We start from the raw sequence: 25,632 nt of genomic DNA on the forward strand, positions 1-25,632 counted from the left end.
CCACCTTTTAAATGCTGCTGTTGCCCTTAGCCAGCCATGTATCTGGTAAGTTATTGTAGAAATGTTGAATTTAAGAAACAAAGGCTGAAAGTGAGTTCACTGGGGGCATTGCTGGATGGTGAAGAAGGGGTGGCTGAGCCTCTGGCCTTCTGTGCCAAGCCCTGAATTTCCGCTCCTGCCTCGCTTTTAGAAACCTTTACAATTTTGCTTAAAGGGCAGGGGCAGCTGGCGGCAGTGAACAGTGAATGCTGGGGGTGAGACCCCCAGCTATCCATCTTCTCAATTTGCCCAGAGGGACATATATGTGTACATTATAAGATGCAAATGTCATGTCACTTTGTACCAGGAGCATGTGCTCCCAACCCTTTAAGTGTTTAGCGATGCCCCTGGGGCTCATGGTATCAACTGGCCTGACAATATAGCTTCCTCCTTCCCAGTAAGGGTGCTGAATTACATTTCCAGAACTGTACAAATGTAAAAGACAGAGGGCTAAACCCCTGCATAGTCATGATGCTCACTGGGTAGCTCTGAGGATGCAGGTAACAGTGCCCAGATCCAGCTGTCATTTTAGGCATTTTAGGCACAAAACATTTAATGAGGATGAGCATCGCATCAAAAAGATGCATCCAGCCAGTTGAAGAGGGATTTGACAAGTGTCAATCTATAATGACAACACTCTTAGAAATTTCTTCACTCACACAGTGAAATTTCTTCACTCACACAGATCAGGCTTCCTCAACCTTGGCCCTCCAGATGCTTTGAGACTACAATTCCCATCATCCCTGACCACTGGTCCTGCTAGCTAGGGATCATGGGAGCTGTAGGCCAAAAACATCTGGAGGGCTGAGGTTGAGGAAGCCTGCTCTACTTGGTTGGGGTAACTGTCTCAGTCTCAGCTTGACCTCCCTGTTGTGAAGATAAATATCAGACAGTCTGATATACCATATATACTGTCCTAAACTTATGAGCAGAAGAGTGGGACACAAACGTGACATACAAAATATAAATTAACTAGAGAGAAGATGGACCAAGGAATGGATTATAGGGAAAGTAAGGGGGTAACAGCATGCAATTTTAGTAAAAGGTCTTGAACTCCAGATCATTTTTAGAGAAAAGTGGATTTATAGGGATGCCACCCATTTCAGGCAGGACTCCTCTGCATGAGACACAGAAATTCAAGAGGTGAAGCTTCCCTCGATCGCTGCATCTCCATGCTGAGAAAATGCTGATTTGATCCTGGCCCTCAATCAATAACTTTTCCCAAAGTGATAGCAGGGAGAGAAGAAAGGAGGCGTCCAAGCCAAAGTGAAGCAACAGAACCAAGGAAGGATCTGAAAGAGACTTAACAGCTACTATCTTTCACAGAACATTATACTTTCATATTTGGCATTTCCTCCAGAACAGCCACTCCAGTTCCTTCACTATTTACAGGGCGCCTGCATGATGCCATCCGCTCCTGTGCTTTCCCTGTGTTTAAAGGCACCTCTGCCCCACTTTGCCTTGAGATAGGCTCCACTTCTCTTGCTAGGAGGAGGAGCCAACTGCAATGTACCTTGGGATTTGGTGCTAGAGACCATGGATAGCCCTCAGCATCCCATGCTCTACTGCTGCTGCACATTGGAGCAAGAGTCAGTCTATACCAAGTTATTCCAAAGGCAGAAACATGAGCTTCCTTAATGCCCAGTGCGCCTCCTCCTCATGGGTGTGGGGAAGGAGGAAGCTGTGTCATCAACACAGCTTTCTGAGTTTCTGACACACAGGATCATGCTTTCTAGCCTCAAGGACATGAAGGCAAAGCCCAGGTTCCTGATCCCAGCACCATCACTGCTGCTGCCAGTGCCATCACTTAGAATCATAGAATTATAGAACTGTAGAGTTGGAACGGACCATGAGGGCTCTCTAGGCTGACCCCCTGCAATGCAGGAATATTTTGCCCAACTTGGGGCTCAAACCCATGACTCTGAGATTAAGAGTCTCATGCTCTACCAACTGAGTTCTCCCAGCTGCTAGATCTCCCCAGTCAACCATGAGCCCAGTGGAGGGTAGCATCAGGGATGTTTCCCTAGTCCTCAGGCCTGTGTTATCATCCAGTCTGCCTGCATTCTGAATTTACACAGCCTGTCATTATTTAGGCTGTGTAACTTTGAGGAAGTCAATGCAGCACATACATCCCCCCCTTTAATCCCCACTTGTCTGAGAAATAATTATCTTGTTATAGCATTGATGATAGGGACCCTCAGGCTCAGAGGGACCAATGTGGCCCTCTAGTCCTCTCTATGCGGTCCTTGAGACTTGCCCAAGTCATCCCTCCACAAGCCACACCCCTCACTGTCCTGCCTCTGCACTGGCCTGCCTCTAGTGATCTCACGTGGCTGGAATATATCCTTGAGTTGTGGTAAGACTTCTTGCTTGATTGCCTGGATGGATGGGCATATGAGCCATGGAGTGTGGGGTGTGTCCTGGCCACACCCACTGCTGATATGTGGCCCCCTTCTGGTTGCCCACAAGTAAATGTGGCACTCAGGTTGCAAAAGGTTCCCCACCTCTGCCGATGCAGCCTGACCTAAATTACAGGGCTTTTGTGAATGGTCCCGCCCAGTGCTGGCTCTAACTATCGACACTGGTTTGCTGCACCTGCCCCAAACACCAAGCCATTGCTACATCTGGCCAAATGTCCCCTGCTTCTGTCCCTACTGCATCAAGGACTCAGTAACTGCTACAGCCAAGAGTCTCCCATGAACTTACCGGGAGTCACTGCATGGGTGTGTTTGCCCAGGGAACTTTATCTCAAGACTTAGCAAACTGTTTTCGCACATGGAACCTGGTCGTACCATGGTAGGATTTGCATATTTCCAGGATAAGACTTGCAGCAGAAAGTATGTTTTCTGAACTACCTTAAAATGCCTGTACAGGATGCCAGTGTTAGGAAAGAATCAAGGACAAGATAGCAAAGATCTGTGTTTGGGTTGAACCGAGTCCAGAAACAACTTGCTAACCAGTTTTGCTAGAAGAGAATAGTTGTAGTATTATCTCATCTACTGACTCCAGACCGAAACCTGGTAGCTGCATTCTGAACCAAAGGGCAGTCCCATCTGGAGCTCATTATGACAATCTGTTCTGGAAGTAACTAGACTCACTACAGCAGGGATGGGGAACTTGTGGCCCTCCAGAGATGGTGGAGCCCAGCTCCCATCAGCTCCAGTCAGCATGGCCAATATAGACGCAACCGTAAAATGATGGGAAGGTGGGGAGGAGAGGTGACAAGACAAGAGTTTACTGTGTGCTGCACAGCTGAAGGTCCGCGGTGTAAGGCTTATTGAGCATTCGTTCTGATTTGCTTGCCCAAAGCTTACACAGAAGTTAGGCGACGCCTGGCCTTCCTTGAGCATTTGTTCTGATTTGATTGTGGGCTGGTTACACATGCATCCTGATTTGCTTCTGGGCTGTTAATCTATGCCTTCCCCTTACTTACTGGTGCATCCCATGCATAGGAGCCAACTCCTAGGGGTCGAGGTCTCTTTGGGGCCCCCAAAAATATTTCAGGTGGGTCCAGCGCCCCCCCCCCCCAAGTTGATGGACATTGCCATTCAAATGGTGTGCACACACCACGTCATGCGATTAATTATGCTGGGCGGGGCCTACTTGCCCCCCCCCCCATATTTCATTCAAGTTGACACCCCTGATCCCACATTTTTCAGTGCAACCCCCGGCGCTTTCCTATCCTAACCACAAGAAGTCAAAATGGATTTGTCACGCTAGGGCAACAGAGCGCTTGAAGACACTTCGATGGCGCGCGGACTTAAAACTCTCCGGTACGCGCTTGAATCCCTCCCTCCCATAAAATAAAGACGGAGGGTGTCGAAAAGGACCCCGCTGCGCCACCGTCTGCGATCCACGCTCTCAAGTCCCATGCGCGCTGCTGCTCTTTGCGCGCGTGGCGCACCGTCTAGTTTCCCCTCTCGAGTTTTGGGCGAAAAGAAGAGGGTCTGGTCGGGAGCGCGCGGGAAGAGGTTGGCCCTCCATTCCACTTCGCGAGGGGGGAGCAGCCAGAATGCCAGACGCTTCGTGAGGCGGAAGTCTCATGTGGAAAGACGGAGGGGAGGGAGGATGGGGCTCAGGAGTTCCTGAATTTCCCCCCTGGCCGGACTTTTGAAATCCATTCCTCCGGACTTCGTTCCCTGACGGCTCCGGATTGGTCAGGGCGGGCTGAAACTCCGCCCCGCGCTCTCCACATCCCTCTCGTGCCTCCTCCAGAGGCTCCAGTACTGGATGCCCGCGGTGAGGGAACGGAGGGCGAAGGATTTGGGGGTCTCTCACGTCACTGGCATCCCTCGCCAGGCTGTGTGGGGCGAGGGGGGACCGCTCTCCCCGTGTTGTGGGCGTGCCGGCAAGTTTGCTGTGTGGGGGAAAAAAATAATCCAGGCTCCTCAGAAAGTCTTCTCTTTTTTTGTCCCCTCAAGATAAGGTAAAGTCCAAAAGTTTTTGGTATTTGTATGCGTGTCACACATGAGGGGTGTGAGGCAGACTGGGCTGGCAAGGGGAAAGTGGAGCTGTGGGGTGGGGAGTGACATCGGGGGCCTTAAAGGAAATAGAGCTCTATGGCAATAAAATCCTCCTCCTCATCATATGAGAAGCAGGGAATAAGGGAGGGAAACTGTAATAGGAAAATGTGAATTTAAAGAGGCCAGGAGGAGAAATGGAAAGCAAGTTGTTTGCGGGATGGGCACTGGAAGGAGAAGGGGCGTGACAATGTAAGAGAAAAGAGAAATGTAAGTTGAAAGGGGATTTGTAGATGGGGAGAAATGAGCAGAGAGGGAAGAAGAGATAGCAGGGTGGAGAAAGGTCGAAGGTGTCAAGAGGGAGCCATGTCACAGAGGAAAATGGTCACCGAAGCAGAAGTTGTGATGTGTGCGCACGCCAGGTGAAAGTAGTTTGGATCATCTTTTCTTTGAAGGGTTAAGCAGGCCACTTTGCTTTTTCAGACAGGAAAGGGAATTCCAGGGGGGGGGGACTGTGTATATGTGAAGGGACTAGGAAGTACTTTGATCAAAGTCTTGTGGCTCCTTAAAAACTAACAAATGTGATGAGCAGATGGACTCCAGCTACAGCAGCTGAGGCTGCGGATGAGGACAGAGACCATCCTGGCTGGGAGTCCTCGAAGACCTTCTCCTGCTTTGCAGGCCTTTCCCCATGTGGCCTAGCAGAGTCCAGACTGACTCCAGCTACAAAAGCTGGGGCCGCTGAACAAACTCTGGGGCTTAGCAGGTTTGTTGTTGCTACAGGTTTTTCTGTCTTTATTTTATATCTTCTCATGATTTATGTGGCTATTCTTCAGTGTGATTGTGTATTTTAATGTTTTATTTATTGCTTATGACCATTTTGCTATTTATTTATTGAATCTATTACATTTGTATGACGTCTGTCATCTGAAGATCTCAGTGTTTCACAACATAAAGATGCAAAAAACTAACAAATGTATTATGGCGTAAGTTTTCGTGACTACTGTTCACTTCATCAGGTGCATCTGAAGTACTTTGACATTCAAGATCAGATAAACACACACACACACACACACACACGTCACTTTGCTTTCAAGGCTTATGAGGCTGACCTTCCAGACTATTCTCCCGATCTGGGCAGGAAAACTGTCTCCAACGGAAGGATCTTCTAGACTTTTGCTGGTTCCAGTTCCACATGGCTCAGCTGATATGGCTTTAAGTGTTGCCTAGCAAGGGGAAATGGGCAAGGATTCGTTGCACTCAAAAGTGTGACTCCAAACAGTTCTAGTTCTGTTCTCAGACCACCTTGAATCATCTCTTTCCTACCTTTAGGGAAGCCAATTTGGGTTCTAGCTGTTCCAAGCAAGGAGACATCTGGATCAGTTCCCTTTCACTCTTATTTGAAAGAGAACTATCTCTGGTGACCTCTTTGTACTTTACCAGATCAAAACTGAAAGCCTAATGGGCAACTAACATGATACTTTGATTAAGTTTAGTGTGACTATGGTGGGCTGGACAACAGCAAGCCAGAAGAATCCCCTAAAATAAGAGGCATCATGAAGATGGCCATTTCATGTTGTTCACTCTCTTCTTTCTTTGGGGTTCTTGTAAAAGGCAGGACTGGGGTGAAGGAAAGCTGGGTATCCAACCTGAGAGATGCTAGAAAAGTAGGGGGAAAGCGCCTGTGCCAACCTGGTGTCCTCCAGATACATTGGACTACAACTCCCATCAGCAGGGGCATGCAGGGGGCAGTAGCCCAAAATATCTGGAAGGCCCCAGGCTGGGAAAGCCTGTTCTAGACAGATGGCCAGGGTGGCAAATGCTGTAAAGCAATGGCTGCAATCCTATCCACCCATATTTGGGAGTATGCAACTGTTGAACTCATTTGGAGGAGCCAAGTAAATACGCTTAGGAGTCCACTGCACATGTGACAGATGAAATACATAGACTGAGGAGCAGAACAAAAGCCATTGTTCATCTGTTGACCACGAGAGCTTTCCTCAAACAAAGGCATAACTGGATGTTTGGCCTGTGAATTCTAGTGAGTGGGAAAGATTTTTGTTGTTTTCATTCCAGACTAATTTGGTAGTCTCAGCAGCAGCAGCCTAGGTTGGCTGGAAGGAGAAAGAACGAAAGAGGGAGCAGAGCCAAAGATGGAAGATAAGGAGTTCTGTGGAGCCAGTGGCACATTGTGGTTTGGGCATTAGACCAAGGCCTTCTGGCTGCAGGGGAAGGGCACTGCTTGGCATTTGCCACCCGGGGCAGCAAGGACTCAAAGAGTTAGAGTTTGAGCTTGTTGTCTGTGTCAGGAATTATTTATTGTTTATTTCATTATATTTTTGTCCTGCCTTTCTTATAAGGAGCTCAGAGTGGCATACAGGGTACTTCCCCTCACAACAACCCTGTGAGGTAGGTTTGGTTGAGAGAAAGTGACTGGACTAAGGTCACCCACTGAGCTTCACTAGGAATGCAGGCCTCCTCTAGACCAGGGATAGGGAAGCTGTGGCCTGCTAGATGTTCGCCCTCAGTCAGTGTTAAACCATGGTTTAATGTGATGTGTCAACCAGGCCATTGTACATTGTACACAAATAAAATGAATAGATTCCTACACTCAAACTCACAAATGGAATGAAGTACGAGGGACTTGGAGGGAAAGGGAGAGGACAGAAGAGTCAGTGCTTATCCCTGACTGTACAGTTGTAGAGATATGCCATGAACATATATAGGCTACTGTGCAAGAAATGAGAACATACACACCCAGCTTCCTGCAAAAGCTGCCATGTTGGTCAGCATGGTGTAGGAAGTAATAGAAATATAGTATCTGCCAACTACAGTACATTCAGGCTTGCTCACTGGCTGCACTTGAATGTGACGTAACGAAAAGCCTGAATGGTTAGCTCTAGACTGACTGGATGCAAGAGATGCCTGGTGCTTTGTACTTGATAATAGTTTGTAGAACAGGGAATTGCAGCAGGTGCATCTTTTCTCAAACATGCCACACTGTGACAAGACCAGCTGCAAAAATTACATTTTCTTCAATGTTGTCAAAGTTACAGGAGATCCCGTTCTCCCTTGGTTCTGGTCACTCCATGTGTCTACCTTAACCAGCACATAATTTTCTTAAAATGGTGTATATTACAATTCTGTACATTCCCAGTTTCTGCTCGTAGCCTGCAAAGAGAGAAGGCTCCAGAGGAAGCAAGGCTCAGGAATGCATCCCCTTCTTCTGGAGCTTTTCAGGCAATGTGGTCCACTGATGGCTCTAGACTCCATCATTCCTGAACCTGGTGCCTTCCAGATGTTTTGTACACCAGCTCCCATCAGTCCCAGCTAATGTGGCCAAAGGTCTGGGATAATGGCAGTTGTACTCTAAAACATCAGCACCAGATTTATGAAGGCTGTTCTAGGCAGTGGATTGTATCTCTGTGGTATATAGGGAACGGGAGGATTAAAAGCAAGATAAATTTTCATCAACAGTCCCTTCTTTTTTTCCTGAAAGGGCTCCTGTGCCTTTCATAGCTGTGTGACACACAGAAAATCCAGCTGGAAATATTCTCAGCATGGAGATACGTTGATAAGAAAAGCCTGGGACTCTTGAATTTGTGCTTGTTGTGCAGCTGTGAAATGTACAGAAACACTGCCAGAAAAAAGTTGGCAACTGTTATTTACAATAACTGTATTTTAGGTTGCCACTATTTGTTACTGGCAGGTCTTTGGGGCCTCTAACAGCTGCATGATGGGAAGAATTCAACTATTGCATCTCTGTTCTTGGATAAAACTATACCTATTGAATTTTGGCTCCTGCAGCTGTTAAAGATAGGAGAGCCTTGCCATAAAGAAGGTGGCAAAACTGATAGCACTTCTGATGAAACTTTTTTTAAATATTATTTTTATATTTGATTATTATCGATACATATTATCTATTTGTCCTGGATTTCTTTTTTGAAAAAGGAAGGTGGGCTACACATATTAAAAAATAAATAAACATTGCATCTTGCATTCCTCACTAGCTCCTGTCAAGTGTATGAGAGAGTATGTTTGAATAAAGCTCATGTATTACCTCCCGGGTTGGGCGGGGGGGGGGGAGTGGATATTCCCTTGGGGGAAAGGTGGTTGGGAGGTGGTGGCAGGTGGAGGAAAAAGAAAAAGAAATGGACATCACTTCTCTCTCTCTACCTGTCTCCTCATAATTCATGTGTCATCCATACAGTCTCTCCACACACACAAACAACCATTTTCTCTCTCACTTCATTCATTCCTCTTTCCTCTTCATCTATCCATCCATCCATCATTCATTCATTCATTCATTCATTCTCTCTCCCTGCCTCATCCCGAGTTTGGGTGCTGCGCCAAAGATGGTGAAGGGCAGCATGGAGCTCAGGTGGGGTGTGGGTGGCCTACCTGTGTACAAAGTTATTAGTAAAGGCAAGCAAGCTATTTCTCCCATAGTGATGGAAGCCATAGTTTATTGGAGAGTGCACATGGTAGAGGAAGGTCCCAGGCAGAAGGCAGCACCATGTGCTTAAGACTAACTCCTTCCATTATTTAAGAAGAAGGCTATAGCACTGCAAGCACTGAATGCAAGTAGCAAATAGCAAATAGCAAATCCACTGGGGAGAGGGGTTTGTTGTTGTTGTTGTTACTACTACTACTACTGCGATCCATCTTGTGATTTTTTTCAGGCTGCCTTCACCCCCATGGGACACTTCTGTGTCCTTTTATAGACGGACAAGTGACACTGGCTGCCCAAGGGATGAAGGGCAGAGGGTCACTGTTTTCTCCCCCTCCTGGGGTGGGGGGAGGGCAGTCATCGTCTGTCATAAATCCCAGTTTGAGATTTTTAATCTTTCATTTGCCAGCTGCGTAGATAAGAGGGCCCTGAGTGAGCAAACAAGAGCCAGGGCTGGGAAGGAGACGTGGCCCTGGCACAGAGCATGGCATTCTAGCCTGCCTTGGCACCTGTGCTTTCCAAGGCGATCCGCAAGAGAGGGAACAAATGGAGAGGGGGGTGGGATGTAGCTCCTGGAACGGCTAAGGGCAGGGCCGGCACAAGGCAACAGGCTAAAAAAGGGGGGGCATTCAGCTGAGAAATGGGCATAAGAGCATTTCTTGGGAGCCAGCTCAATGAAAGGAAATTTTGTACTGGAATCTGGCAACATGTCAAACCTGTGAACTTTTCGTCATTGTTGAAATTTCAAACCCTGAGCAAAATACCATTCAGAGCTGCTTCCAAATCATTTTAAAAATTATGGTTTTCTGGTTTTTTTGTTTTTTAAAAAAGTCAGGGCAATGAGATAAGGTGAACAGTTGAAGTCAAAACAAAAAAGTATTATCTGCTACATGCAGTAAGAACCCGCCAGAATAAGAGTGCACAACAAGCAGTGAAAAACAAGTGAGTGGATAAGCCAACCCACCACACTTCATAGGGTAAGGTCAGGTGTGCCTTTATCAGGGTGCTGCCCTTTGGAAGGCCCTCCCACCCCACTGAAGCAGGCTTCCCACCCTTCATGAGACACAGAGAAGGGCCTCTCAGGATCTTAAGAAGCAGGCAGGGTGATATGGAAGGAGATGGTCCCTAAGGTATCCTGGACTTAAGCCATGCCAGGTTTTAATGGTAATCACTGGTAACCAATGAAACTTATGCAGATATAATAAATTAGGACAACCTCCACCCACCATCAAATTTTGTTTCATACTATCTTGTTGGCCATCCTGAGCCATGCTAGCAGAGTGGGGAGATAAGGGGGAAAGTTATTCTTCCCTGCTTATTGGAAGACCTTGTGCCTTCTCCACAACTGCTTGACCAACAATATTGCACTAAATATAAACCATGAGAGCACTAAAGCATAACAGGCAGAAAACCTCACCCACCTGGTGGGGCATCTGAGATGTTGTTGTTTAGTCGTTTAGATGAAGTCCTATTTAATGGGCCCCATGGAGCACAATGCAAAAAGTGAGCTTTTGCTACACAAGTTGGCAACAAGAAGCAGTTGAGCAAAGTCTCACTTCTGAGGTTTTCAGTTTCAGACCATCTCAGTTCAGGAGCCTCACCTTCCTTTCTGTCTTTTTTTCAGAACCTCTTACAGCAGGAATCCAGGATCAAGGCATTTGACTCTGGCTCTGGCGACCTGCTGTCCCATCTGTTAGCCAGCTCCCATACCGGTGGGAGGTGGAATAAGAGAAGCCGGGAGAGAGAAAGAGCAGGCGGAAGAAGAGTTAGCGGATTAACATTAATCCTCCAGCTTTGCACACTTCCAGCCAGACAGGAACAACGACCGGTGTAACAACAGCCTCCTTGATCACTGCTTCTCCTCCCTCTGTCCAAGGAGAGAGAGACAGGGGTTCCAGTCTACACACATCCTCTCTGCATTCCTGAAGGCCCAAACCTGGAAGAAACAAATTAGCCTGGTGGCTTCCTTAAAGCTGTGAAGAGACGCTATCTAGGGGATCTACAGAGGTGGGTGGAAATCAGGTGCCCACACCCAGCTGGAAACCTAGAAGTTCCACAACAGGTTGGTCTTGAATAGGCTGGAAAAAAGACCTCTGAATCAAGAAAGAAAGCAGAAGGACAAGTGATGGCGGGATCCTGGACTGTGACAGGTCACTGAGACACAAACACCTCCAGAGTTGTGCCCACCTCTCTTGAACGGCACCTCGTTGTATTTCTGAGACAGTGTTTTGATAAACGGGCTAGGAGATGAGTCTTGGGAAGCTGCCGGTGATTGGTTGGGTGTCTGGCTCCCACAGCAAGCGCCGTCTCAAAGTGGAGCTGACCCCGGACATGATCAGCCCACCACTGGGGGACTTCCGCCATACCATGCATGTGGGTCGTGGCGGCGATGCCTTTGGGGACACTTCCTTCCTCAGGAACCATGGCGGCGAGGAAGCCAAGCCCAACAACTTCTTTGCTCGGACACTGTGGCACGTGAGGAGGAGCCCGCTAAGAAGCCGAGGAAGCAGGAACAAGGACGAGGCCTCTCCTACGCCCCCTGCCATCTCACCCATCATCAAGAATGCCGTATCACTGCCGCAGCTCAATGAAGGAAGCTACGGGAGCGATGGCTTTGGAGTTCCCTTTGCCTTCAAAAGCACTCCCAACAGCTTCTCTGGCTATGGTAGGTGGCATCTGGTGGTGGATTGGTTTGCCTTGCTTCACTCTTAGGTGTGCAATCAAAACAATCCTACACATATGCAAATACTTCTTTACTGAATACGTTTGAGATTTCTGTTTATTTAGGAGTGCTGTGCATGTTTAAGGGCAGCATGCTGAACTTGGCCTCTTCCGTAATAGTACAACTATTCCTCATTGCTCTTTCTCTATCTATTCCATTAAACCTCTTTTCTTCAGTTGTTTTACTTGTTACAACACAAGTCTGCAGCTTGCTGTACTAACAAATCAGTACTTTCTCCTGAGTCATTGCAACGTGTCCAATAAACAACATTAAATGACAGGCTTGCATTTAAGTTGTTCCATGGGCATCACCGGCAAACATGACTGTACATATGTTTAGGTCTAGAAGACTTTTAAGTGAGTAACATAATATAAAATAAAAGCTAAGGAGATAGAAGGTTTTTGGTTGGGACGTAGCTCTCCAGGACTCTGAGTGTTTTCATAAATCTCCCCCCCCCCCAAGCAAATGGTAGCAAAGCATTTAAGTATGCGCCATAGATCTCATCCATTTCCTTGTGATGGCTTTTCCAATATACTTCCACCAGTGTACAAGCAGTGATATTTCTGCCAAGTCATGCAATCCCAGAATGCACTGCACATACTCCTGGCACCATTAAGAAGAGGCTAGAAATAGCTACGTATGTTTTCTGGTCTACACAGTTCTCCACAGAAGTCTGAAAGACTGATGATGGGAAACATGGTTTGGGAAAAAACAAGGGAAAAGGAAAAGAAAGGGCAGGGTAGATCTCTCATTGCAACTATACATGCTGTTAGTGAATATTACAGGAAAGCAAAGCAAAGGCCCTGGATATTTTCAGGAATGACTAATGTTTCAGAGACGTCTTATTTTCCTCAGAGTAAACATTAGGTCAGTGCAGTGCATAGGGTCTTCTATAAGACAGCTACTGATTCTTTCTTGTTTGCTTGCATACCTCTACTACCCTGGCTTATTGACTTGCTTATTACTTTTCTCTCTCATCTGTTTCTTCATTGTTTACTTTAGATCAAAGTGCTACTCTCTGATGTCCTTTGCTGGTTTTCTTCCTTCCTTCCTTCCTTCCTTCCTTCCTTCCTTCCTTCCTTCCTTCCTTTCTTTCTTTCTTTATCATGTTACTAGCAAATAAGCAAGCTTAACTTTGCAAGAGCTAAACTGGTAGAAATTAGAGCAAAATAATCAAGAGCAACAAGATCAGCTTTGCAGACATCATGAGCAAGTCAAATTAGATTAAAATGTACAAGCAAACCAGGAGAGAAAAATAAGTGATGTCTGCTGAACTGTGAACAGTAGCAGACAGAGTTGTGTGTGGCACCATGGCTCACCTGACCTCTGGTTGGCCACACTGCTGCTGCTTACCAGGAAGTAATGGAGGAAGGGAGAAGTGGGTGGGTGCAAACACACCAGCAGGAGTGCTGGATTGTCCCTGCCAGTGTGTTTGCACCATGTTGGCCTTGCCACTGCCTCACGTCTCTATGGTAAGCAGCAGCAGTGCAAGCAACTGGAAGTAAGGTGAACAGCAACACCCAACCCCACCATCTGCTGCTGACTGCAAAGGATGACAGTATGGAGCATCCTAAGGGGAGGATAGTGCTATTGCTGTCCTTGCTAGAGTTGCCAGGTCAGGTCAAGAGCATCCCAGACCCTGAAATTTCAGGGCCCAAACCAGAGTCCTTGTGGTGGCCCTTGGTGGTGTCATGGAGATGGGTCCTGGAGACAAAGGTTAATTGGGAGAGGAGAGGAGAGGAGAGGAGAGGAGAGGAGAGGAGAGGAGAGGAGAGGAGAGGAGAGGAGAGGAGAGGAGAGTAGGGCAGATGCACACCCAGAGTGTGTCTATGCTATAATTTGCAGCCAGCTCATGCCAGACTGAAAGCTGCATGCACCATCTTCTAAATAATAATAGAAGATTGCCCACTTTGAGATTCAAGCCTTTCACAAGCCCTTCAAGTCTGGAAACTCTAGACCTCACTTCTGCCTCATCTGCATGCTCAGTGTTATTTGTGAAAAACCCTGCACATTTACAAATTGTACCTCTGGAAAAGACAGGTTACCCCCAACTGGCATACAGGACATATGTGTGTATCATTTGCATAGCATGGAAAAGCTTTTCACAACTTATGCTGAATGTGTGCAGTGCATGTGAGTGAAGACAGCATTAACACTTTGGCTTTTAAAATATATTTGATTTGTGATTGGAATCAAGATATGTAACGAGTCTTGCTTGTCATTGTTCCCATGTAAGCCATACTGGTAGCCTTTTCAGCTTAGAAATTTTTTAAAAAATAATAATAATATGTGAGACAAAAACTGGCTGGTATTTTACAGTACTGGTATTACTTTAGGGGTTAGTAAGTGTGGAAGAGAAGGAAATAAAAGATGGAGAAAGAAATCTAAGGCTTCAGTCCTGTGCCCAATTGTTTTAGAAGTCTTAAATGTGCAAATGCAGTGGAGATAATTTCACTGTCACATAACCTAGGATTGGGCTGTACATTGGTTTCCTGGTTTGTCCAGTATTGTCAGATAGTCATGGGCATGTAAGGTGATAGTTAAATAATTTGGGAGCAGCCTTGTCAGAGGCTCCGGAAAAGCCTGTCTTTTTTGTCTCGAGTCTGGATGTTTGTCTCAGGCAACAAATGCCGAACATGCAGCTGTTAGGAAATAGGACTGTGTGTGTGTTTTGGGTAAGGAATTTACAGCATGTTTGGCAGAGGAGAAAGGAAGAGAGGGGGATATGGGGGAAAGGTGACAGTAACATGGGTCCTGGAACAGAGAGTATTGAATGGAGGGAGAAGCAGACAGACAGAGTGCAATAGGGCAACCCTGCTCCACGGGCAAAACACATTGTCTGGTTCACCTAAAAGGGGGAGCCTAGACCCTTCACTAACCCGCATAACTAAAGCTTCTTGCCCTGTTGTGATCTGAGATCAAAGCTTTGCATAGCAGCTAGCCTGACTTTCACTGCTTAAACAGAGACGCTGCTTGCTCTGTCTAGACTCTGCACGCCCAATACGAAATGTCCACACTGCAGCATTTGCACTGAGGTGGGACTAGCAGGGAGGTGAATAACGGTCTCTGTTCTGAGCTCCTGTTGCTGCAGAATGGCTTTCCCCCAGCTGCCTGGCCCCCTCTAGCATTGCTGGCGTCTGCCTGGCTTTCATCAAGGCGGAGAGCAGGGCAATGCTGCCCTCTGTCGAACATTGCAAGCCATGCAGCAGTTGCCGCACACACATCCTTCCGCCCCCAGATTTCTTTATATCGCCTTTTCTTTTCACCCAGATTAATTCCAGCTTTATGAGTAAAGGAGAAGCCTGGGTCAGTCATTCAAATGTAGACCTGGTTCCCCATTCTCTCCAATTCATCTAGCTAATATTGCAGTGCAATCAAGCCTGCAATCCCATTGCTTGCTATTTATTTGCAGCGCAGCCAACCCTACGATTTCATCACCCAGGCCAAATGTCCCTGGTGCAGAATTCACTCTGCTCTTATCATAACGGTGTACACAAAAGACTGAAGGTTATTCACAAAGTCTATTAACTTAAAAGTGATCAGCATCTACATCAAAGTATCTTTAAACCAATGAGCCCCACACTACTTGTTGTAGCACTTGAGAGGGACTGGAGAGTGCCTTGAGTTATTAGGCAGCTATTGGATCACCCATCAGTTTATGCCCAGTGGATCTAGCAAGGCAGCATCGATCCCCCTCTTTCTGCCTCTGTATGGAAAGTGATAGTATCCTGATAGAGGACACAGCCCACCCTAAAGCTGACAGGCATAGAGGCAGGGATAGCCAATGCTGTGGTTTGACTTGCAGTTCCCATCAGCCCCAGCCAGCATGGCCAATGGCTGGAGTTTATGGGAGATGGAGTCCAGCAACAGCTGGAGGGAACCACCTTGGATACCCTTGGTTTGGGGTGATGTAAGAAGCATCCTTCTTACCCCCAAATCTTGGTATGTCACCCCTGAGCCATGACTGATTGGGCAAAAGCAAAGTATTAACTAGCCTGCCCCCTAACTCCAAGGTAAACACCTTCCTCCTACCGTTCTGGGAGCTGACTGAATAAATGATGTGTTTTTGTGAAAGTACATTGTGCCTCAAAGGTAGGAAAACACCCTCTGCCCTGGTTTTTGAAAGTTTGGGAAGCTCAGGCCACTGAGTTTTATTTGCCAGAGGATAGAAAAGACAAGCAAGAAAAGTGGTGTGCCATTATCATACTGAGATGTCACATATTTCCTCTACTCTCTACATCTGATAGAGACTCTGTTGGAGGGAGGGAGGATACCGGGTGAGCTCAGGGATGAACCATTTGCTCTTAGCATCAAGAGCTGCTCATTGGAACTAGCTCATAAGCCACTGAGCTGTGGCTAATTTGCATATTTTAGTTGCATGCTATTAACACAACGTGCATGAGCATAGCAAATGTGAATCAACATTAGCTTGACACAGTGCGCTCCTTCTGCGATAACCTCATCCTGAAATTGCCATCCTCTGATGCAGAGAAACCTTGACTAAGCACTTGAAAAGCAGCAAAACTGGGTCTTGGAAGCCATATCAGTTGTCAAACGTAATAAATGTGGTCTTCATTCTGACAAGCTTGCTTAGTTTTCACCCTTCTTTTGCTATCACATCTGTTAACATCTCTCCAATTGTGAGGGACAGAGACTCGCAGGGTTTTAAAAAGAAGGATTGGGCCACACAAAACAGCTTTCCCTTTCCCTGGGATACCGGGAGACGAATGCTGACCCATCCATATGTTTTGTATGATATATGGATAAGAGGATTGCCATCCTACACCAGCCTTCCCCAACCTGATTCTCCCTAGAAGTTGTTAGATTACAATTCCTGTCCTAATGGATGTGGGGGTGATGGGTGTTACATTCAAAAACATCTGAAGGGCACCACATTGGAGAAGCCTGTGTACTGCAAAGGACAGGTTCTCCCATGCTTTGTTCTGACCATTGCTTTCACTGCCTTTTCAGGAGTGGAATCTGGATTCTGCACCATCCCTCGTGTTCCTCGCTCAGAGAAGACCCAGGAAAGCTCCCACCGTGCTGAATCAGCGCTGAATCGCTCAGACTCCTTGCTGTCTTTTCGCCTTGACCTTGATCTTGGCCCCTCCCTGATGAGTGAACTCCTCCATGTCATCAGCTTCTCAGGAGATCACGACCGCAGCAACACAGAAGAGGAGGAAAGAGGGGAGGGCAAAATTTCAGCCTGCAGCGACACTGCCTCACCTCTTTGCCCAGAGGACACCAGTGGGGAGGACTCATTGCCCTGGAGACCAGGGTCTCTTCATGCTAAAAGTGAAGAGAGCAAAACTGCATCAAGCTTTTGGGTTCGCTCCGAGGCCAGTTCACCACTGGTGCAATCCGTTTGTGCCAATGGGGATTTTCATTCCAGAGAGTCGTCGCAGGAAGGATCGCCCCGCTCTAGGGGAAAGAACCCACCCTCTGAGCTGGGAGCAGTGCCGAAAGAAACCCACTGGCAAGAGCACCAGAATGGCTGCGACACGGAAGCAAGAGAATTCAACCGGGCAGCCCAGGTGTTAGCTTCCTACCGCAGCCTGCAGCAGCGAGAAGAGCCAAGAAACCAAGCCTCGTGGGAAAGCCCAGATGCCAACATGTGTCGACTGAAGGCTGAACAGCAGGAACGCAAAGCCAGATGGCACCACAGAGTAGAGGAGGAGGAAGACGAGGAGGAGGAGGAAGAAGAAGAAGAAGAAGAAGAAGAGTTCTACAGAGATGGAGCAAGCATTGCTAGGGAGAGGCACAGTGATTCCTTTGACTATGTTGATGAGGAGGACGATGAAGTTAAGGTTTGAACAGCTGTAGATGCTCTCTTGTGACCTCCCATCACACTCCCAGGGAGAGACCAGTGTTAAAGGGAACTAGGCACCTTGCAGGCCGACTGGTGTGTGAACTCACAGGGTTAGCCTTCTTTGGAGATGTTCTAGATGGTGATAGGCCGGTGAAGGAGGGAGCTCAATTACCTGCTTTGCTCTCCTGCTCCTCCTTCCGGCTTTGGTGGTCTAAAGAAAGGGACAGAAGCAAAGCAGACCCATACAAAGGAGATGGCTAGCCTTTGTTGGCTCTTTCATTGAGGTCATGGCTCTGCGATGCAGCCAGCATTTACAGGTGTTAATGAGTTCACATTTCCCTTTAACTCCATTGGCTGACTGATTCTGTCACTGCAAATTGTGCCATGACCCCTCCATGGCCCAGTAAAAAGAATTTATCCTTAAGGAAAGAGGAAAAAAACCAAGGAGACGCTGCACACCACTGTCAAACAATTATAAGAAGGGAAGTTTTTTGAAAAAGGAGCAAAGCTGAGGTCTAGGTGGAACAGGAAAAGCCATAAGATGCTAGGCTTCCTTCAGTCCCAATGCAACATTATTCATCTATCAGGAGATACTTTTGTCTTCTGCTTGAGGTAAAGATCACAGTGACTAATCTTCCAGTCCGATATTTGAACATCAAACCATCCAAGATGTCATCTCTCCTCTGCTTATAAGGAACACCAGACTTGGATTGGATTTGACCTCAAATTGGCTCTTTGGTGCTCCATCCATTTCTTCATTTACTGAAACCTGGGTTGGACCTGGTCTGTTTATCCTTCCTTTTGCATTCTAGTGAGGAAATGTACATTTTGGTCTTCTATGAGGTATCACTCTGAGCTCATTCCAGGGAAGCCTATCTATGAAGTTGTTATTCACCCTGCTTCCAGGGATTGCACAGAAATTGAGTTCAGGATCCTCCATTTTATGTAAGTGTAGGAATCCAATTCACAAAATGGGAGACAGAGGGGGGCCTCTTTTCACCCTGCTCCCTGGGTCTCCTAGAGCAGGAATAGGGCATGTAAGGCCCATAAGCCATACCTGTTGTTTTTTAACTGTGTCCCCAGCACTCACAGCCTCACTGCCATTGTGGTAGCTCACCCACAGGCTGCTTGTTCTGGAAGAAAAGCACTTCTCAGGGTATAGCTGGGTAGAGCCCCTCAGTCTGCCTTAACATGCCTAAATTGTCCCACATGGGGAACATGTGGCGCTCCAGATGTTGGAACCAAATTCCCACCAGCCTTAGCCAACATGGTCAATGGGCAGGATGATAGGAGATGGAATCTAAAAACATCTGGTTTTCCCCATCCCTGTCCTCAAAGATGTGGCCTCAGGGGCCATTCAGACAAACATAACGGCATTATCGAGTCCTCAAAGACTGTACCCCACCTCAAGTTTCACTAACAAAATGGGGAGAAGTACATTTGAAATGTACCTCATGGGAAATATTCTCCCACAGCAACAATTTCCCACCCCAGAAAGAGTGAATATGGTCAAGCCTTCTCTTTGAGCTGGTAAATTACGCATAGGGGTGCTTTTGGTGGGGAAACACCTCATGCGAAACATGAGGTGGGTCACTCTGAATCCTCTCATGAGGCACATTTTGAAGAGGTCCTGACAGAAAAGGCTGGGAGTTGTTGTCATCTTCTCCTAGCATAGTAACAACATAAGAATCAGGCTCCTAAGTCCAACTCTCCCCTTGCCCCCCACTCTGCATATTTTAGGAAATACTCATACACAGCCTTTTTCCAGCCCTGTCTGCATTTTTCTGTGGTCAAATCACTCTGCTCTCAAGAAACTATTTAGATGATAAACAAAAGGGATGAGGCGGATGCCAAAGAGCGAACGCTTGGTATTCAGAGGACATACCAGCCATGAGGAAGAAGTCATTGTGCAGCATCTGATATGGCTGCCAGTAAGAATCAGAATGCATCACACCACATGATTTCCCATAGAAATCATGTTTAGAAAGACCCAGGAAGATGCATTTTTGTTCCTCTCCCTCCTGACCCATTTACTGCAAAAAGATTCCATAAAGTTTGCTCTCTTGGTGTCTAGCTCGGTTGACTCAAGCAAACGCCAGTCCAGAGTAGGGTCTCACTGCCCTTCTCCCCAGTGTTTGGGAGGGACAGATAAGGCAAAGGAGTCTTTTCTTGCCCATAATATATACACCCTTCAGGAGCTCTTTTCTCCACAGTTCTGTCCAGCAAGGTCCAGTATTGTATACTGTTTGTATACTGCTAGTTCTGTCCAAGAGCGTTAATGATTAGAGCACACAGTTTCTCCAAGGGCTTGGGGAAGCCTTGCCTGTCCTTTCCTCTCCTTCCTGGTGTCTCTGCTCAGCAAGGGGTGTTGGATCACAGCGTTCCACGTGTCCTCTGGTTTAGATGCCTCTTGGCAATGCAGCCTCTCTGGAATGAGCCCGTTTTCCCCGACGCTCACACAGAGAGGTTTTTGTGCCAAGGCAGAGATTTCTGGGGGATGAGGTCACACAACTTGTCCCTCACAGCACTCTGATTGTTCAACGAGCTGGCAGTGGCTGGAGGAAGCCCATTTCTGCAAAAACTGCCAACGAGATCTATGTGGCAGGAGCAGGGAGAGGAAAGCAGGAAGTAACAGCAGGAATATAATAGACAAGCACTGTGGAGGAAGGCTTCCTCACTCCCGTGGGTTTTGACTTGCTGACCTCAACCCACTGGTGGCCTGAGGAACTTGAAGAGTTGCAGTTGCAGTTATACATAAATGCCATTTGTGGGGAGATTCAATACTCAGCTCACACTGGTATTCCAGGGCTGGTCATTCTGGTGGTTGCTGCTGGGTTCTAGGAAGCACTGGGTTAAATCTATCAGCCAGGCTAGATGTACCTTTGCATTTAACAGGCACTTTTTAAAAAAGGAAGCTGCCTTATACTGTCAGATAATTGGCCCACCAAGCTCAGTATTATTTCCACTGATGGATAGTGGCCCTCCAGAGTTTCAGGCAAGTGTTTCTCAGCACTACCTGGGAATGCCAGGGCTTGAACCTAGACCCCCTGCATATGAACTTTCCCACTGAGCTACAGCCCTTGTTGTCAAAGGAAGTTTTGCTCCCAAGGCAAACAGCAATTTCAAAGGATTTTTTTGTCAGGACAACATTAGGGAAAGAAAGAGTTACTCTCCTCCACTCTGCCTGCTATTGTCCCAGTAGTTATCAGACATACACACCACAGCTGCTAATTGCATTCTCTCTCTCTCTCTATATATATATATATAAGCATGTTAAATGCAACGGCACATTTAAGAACATGACTGGTTTAGGCCTAAAGCAGGGATCACCAACTTCTTTTTTCAGCCTGTGGGCAAACCAGAGAAAAGTGTTGCTGCAAGGCACCATGCTCACACCAAAACCAAGCACGCATAAATCCATGGCAACTACACACACATGCAAACTCCCCCCTCTGCCAGCAATTAGACTTTGGGGGGGGGGAGTGTTGTTGTTTCCTTTTGCAAACCCAGTGGAGGTAATCTTCCTGAAGAGTGAGGATGGGGAGGCAAGAGTTAACCTTCCCTCCTCAAGCTCCAATAATCAGGATGATCACTTCCCCACCACAATGATCAGGCGACTGTATTATTATTAATAATTTATTAAAATTTTATACCTCCCTTCATCAGAACACCACAAGGCGGTTTACAACATAAAAACCCATAATATAATAGTAAAAGGGCGGAAATATGAATCTTCAAAGCCTAATAGTGGTACGGCTGTGTGTATGGCTTTTTGGTGGTGGTGGTGTCACAAACCACCACAATTAGCCTTGGCAAAAAGCATTTCCATTGGCTTAATTTCAGCAGGCAGGGAAACAGAACCCTGTGGTTGCCAGTGAATGTGTCTGTGGGTGGGTGTGGGTCCATGGGTGTCATGTTGGCAACCCATGCCCCAAGGGATTGACGGTGTGTGAAAAACCAGTCACCAGTTGGAGCTTCCATAGCTTCCTGGCCATGTTTCTATATGTTATAGGGAAGCAGAGAGGGGACCTTGTGTTGCTTGCTCTTGACAAACATCTCTCCAAGATCTTTCTGGTTTATCTGATAAGCTTCAAACCAAAGATTCCCCCCTTCTATGTATTCCTTGCACTTGTTACTGTTCTCAATATTACAATTTTTATACACATATATTATATACTGACTGGTGATGTGGTAGTCTTTCTCCGCCCCCCCCCCTTGAGACTGGGACAACTTTAGGGATCTAGAACAAGGGTCCTTGGTTGTGAGACCCATCCATGCACCCTACACCAACATATCACACCCATTCAGAGTTCCTCCTGCAGTTTCCTAACAACTGAAGTCTCCTTCCTTAGGCTAGTAAAATGGTGATGAGACTGGGGGTGAATGACTGACTAATCATTTTACCAGACTCCTAGAAAGAGTCTGATTGGACAGCGTTCTTTGGTTGTGAGTCTACATGATGCGTCAGAGGCTAGTTGCCCAAATACTCAGAGTCACAGAAAAAGCATTCTTCTTTCTTGCAGTTACAGATAGGTAGCCGTGTTGGTCTGCCATAGTCAAAACAAAACAAATTCCTTCCAGTAGCACCTTAAAGACCAACTAAGTCAGTTCTTGGTATGAGCTTTCGTGTGCATGCACACTTCTTCAGATACACTGAAACAGCAACACAGGCTGTTTCTTGCAGCAACACAGGCCCCAGAATTCTCAACCTCTTTTTGCCTTTTGGCCAACCTAGTTCACAAATGTTAACAGCCCCCTTGAAAAGCATCTTTTGCAGGCCTCAGCCTTTGTGTTTGTTACCCTGACTTCCTGAATCCATGAGTTTAAAAAGGAGGGGATGCATTTTAAAAGATGCATTTAAAAAGATTCACAAACACACATAATTCACAATCCCATTTCAGGCCCACCACCAGCTTGGCCCAATATGTGTATTTCTAGAACAGTTCAACGGCATGTATTCAGTGCTGATTTTTTAAAACATATTATTTGGGGGGTGGGGAGAATTAAGTTTGCAGTCCTCAGAGGAACAAGTATTATGTGGGCTGGTAATGTGCAAAGATTCGCTTCTAGATGCAGAAGGCCAAACTGAAATGAATTGATGTGAAAGTGCGAGACACACTTGAGTGCCTGTAATGCTCCAGGTCACAGCAATTTCTGGGCTTCATCAGATGTTTGCTAGATGCTGCCTGTGGCAGATGATTGCATGAAGGACACAACCTGTCAAGGGTTTTCATTCTGTAGCAATTCCACTCCCCCTCTCCCAGCTTGAGGAAGATAAGATATGGCAAGGCCTAGTTAATGGCTAACCTGGCTGGAATTTCCCTAGAGATAAAAGAGAAGCAGAGATAATATAAAAGGAGGACTCTCTCCCTCAATGTGCTTCAAAACACAACACCTGGGTGCCTCTTTCCCCAAAACTGAAGGTGTCTGGTACCAAGATGAAGCTGCTTCTGCATCAAACCACTAAGTTTAGGCCATGGTAGGTGAACTAAGGCCCGGGGGACGGATCCGGCCCAATCACCTTCTAAATCCAGCCTATGAATGGTCCAGAAATCAGTGTGTTTTTACATGAGTAGAATGTGTCCTTTTATTTGAAATGCATCTCTGGGTTATTTGTGGGGCATAGGAATTCATTCTTTTTTTAAAAAAATTCAAAATATAGTCTGGCACCCCACAAGGTCCGAGGGACAGTGGACTGGCCTGCTGCTGAAAAACTTTGCTGACCCCTGGTTTCGGCTGACTAGCAGAGAAAGGCCATAGTGCTGAAGCTTGCAGGACAAGCTACACTTCTTGAAATTCCCTCTTCTACACAGCTATTAAAACCTAACCCATCAAAACTGCCACATTTATTTTAAATTTCAAGAATAATAAATACAGCAGTCTTTGATTATCTTTCTCAAATGCAAAAGAAAATGTTTGAATGATTTTGCGACCTGTGAGTTCACAACATTTAAGTCTCTTAAAAGTTTCATTTTCAGGCACATCAAAACCTCCCTTTGTGTGCCTTCTCCTTTGCAGATTTTGTCACCAATGCCTTCAGGTCAAGTGCTATTGCTTGGGCATATTCAGTTAATATAGTTGCTAATCCAAGTAGCCTCTTTTGCAACATTGTTGAGTTATGTAACTTTTTAATAAGTTTGAGCTTTAAGAAACTGTTCACTATTTGCCACTGCAACGGGAAGTATAAGTAGGATTCTTAGAGCAACAGAAACATTAGGCACATTATACAGGTGTTTTTGTTGTAGTATGAAGAGAAGTACTCATTGTGGCCACATGGACTGTGAAAATCTTCGAGTTGTAGCTAGAAGTTCACAGCACAGATCTTCCGCATCAGTATCATTGTTTCCATTGTGCATCAGTGACTTTTCCAAATTCTTGCAGACCTTAAGTACATTTTCAATAGATTTTTTTGTTGATATATATAACATACACAAAACCAAATAGGGAATAACATTGGACTCTCTCTGCAACAGATTGTTATGGCCATGTCTAAGACAGTACAGTGGTGCCTCGCAAGACGAAATTATTCCGTTCAGCGAGTCTCTTCGTCTTGCGGTTTTTTTCGTCTTGCGAAGCACAGCTATTAGCGGCTTAGCGGCTATTAGCGGCTTAGTGGCTTTTAAAAAAAAGGAAAAAAACTTGCAAGAACTCGCAAGACGTTTCGTCTTGCGAAGCAAGCCCATAGGGAAATTTGTCTTGCGGAACGACTCAAAAACGGAAAACTCTTTCGTCTAGCGAGTTTTTCGTCTTGCAAGGCATTCGTCTTGCGGGGCACCACTGTATAGCAGAACCTACTTTGAATTTCTGTTTTGGATCTTGTGGTGCATCTTCTTAGGCCTCACCTTCAAACTTCCATTTCTTTCTCCTTTTTCTAACTTGTTCTGTCTCAAAGTTTGGCAGTATTTTTAGCTCCTTTGCAATCTCAGTAGCATCTCTCAAAACTTAGCAGGTTCACTATAATTCAAGTCAGGCACAATACCATCTTCTTATGCAGACTTTGCAGCACTCTCGCTTTTCTTGACATCCTCTTTTCCCTCTGAGTGTTTTCTATAAATATCTCCCATTTGTGAAAACTTCTGCCTTAGAGTTTAGATCACTTGCAGCAGGAGAACCGCATCCAGCTCCCTCAGTGCTTGTTTCAACAAGGGTATCGTCATACTCTTGTTCTTCAATTGCTTTCTGTGCACAAAGGTATTTCAGGAAGAACCCTCTTGCTTAGATTCCTCCTTAGCTTTCTCTCCCTCTCGTTTGCAGTACTGAGCTCCAGATGGTGGGTTGTTTTCCCCCAGCCATAGCTCACGAGAAAAAAGGAATACATTTCCTTTCCTTTCCTTTTCTTTGTACACATCTTTTTTATTAAATCTTTCTAACGTTTTCACAATAACCTTCAAACCAACTCCATTGTTTCGTAAGTTGTCTTCCCACCTTCACCCCTGCAGTGTTTTTACTGAAACCTCCACAGTGCTTTTGCTCAAAGCTGCAAAAGAAAGGGAAAGTGGTTAGTAGTTATTTTATCTTTTTAACTTCTCTCTTATCACCTAAGCACAATGTTTGATAAAAGAGAGCAGCAAGCCAGATTATGACTGCAATAATAATAATAATAATAATAATAATAATAGTAATTTATTATTTATACCCTCCCCGCCCACAGTGTGATAGATATATCCATTTGCCTCCTGTTTTAGGCTTCCCTTGTCCCAGTGGGTCTCCCGTGTTAAACAAACACACAGGCAAGTAGATATGAGAAAGCATAAAATAAGACAAACTGAAGAGAACATTCCCAGGGCAACTTACTTTGTTTATTGATTTATTATTACATTTATACCCCACGTTTCCTTCAAGGAGTTCATGGTGTATGCAGTTCTACCCTTGCCCTGTTTTATCCTCACAACCACCCTGTGAGGTAGGTCATCTGAGAGAGCGTGGCTGACCCAAGGTCACCCACTGAGCTTCAAGACTGAGCAGGGTTTTGAACTTTGCTTTGTTCCAATCAATGCACCAGAAAGATCAATGACAAAAGGGGAGGCGATACATTAGCCAATAACTTCAGCTGAGTGTAGCTTGTGTCACAAAAAGAAATCATATTTCTGCATCAAGGCAATCCTAATTCTGTGCCATGAAAACCTGCTCGCTGCATCAGTCCCATCCTGAC

The 25,632-nt window shown here is 46.1% G+C and overlaps 1 protein-coding gene across 1 annotated transcript; it reads left to right on the plus strand.

The window, feature by feature from the left end:
* The first annotated feature begins 4,263 nt into the window (after positions 1-4,263).
* On the plus strand, positions 4,264-21,660 carry CDC42EP1 (CDC42 effector protein 1). The gene is made up of 3 exons (XM_081878725.1): positions 4,264-4,465; positions 10,574-11,614; positions 16,643-21,660. Exons 2-3 carry the CDS (start codon positions 11,197-11,199, stop codon positions 17,482-17,484), a joined length of 1,260 nt encoding a protein of 419 aa, XP_081734851.1. The 5' UTR covers positions 4,264-4,465; positions 10,574-11,196; the 3' UTR covers positions 17,485-21,660.
* Positions 21,661-25,632: the final 3,972 nt, after the last annotated feature.

Source organism: Podarcis erhardii, assembly GCF_964252035.2.
Source record: "Podarcis erhardii genome assembly, chromosome: 10".
In the NCBI taxonomy this organism is placed as follows: domain Eukaryota; kingdom Metazoa; phylum Chordata; class Lepidosauria; order Squamata; family Lacertidae; genus Podarcis; species Podarcis erhardii.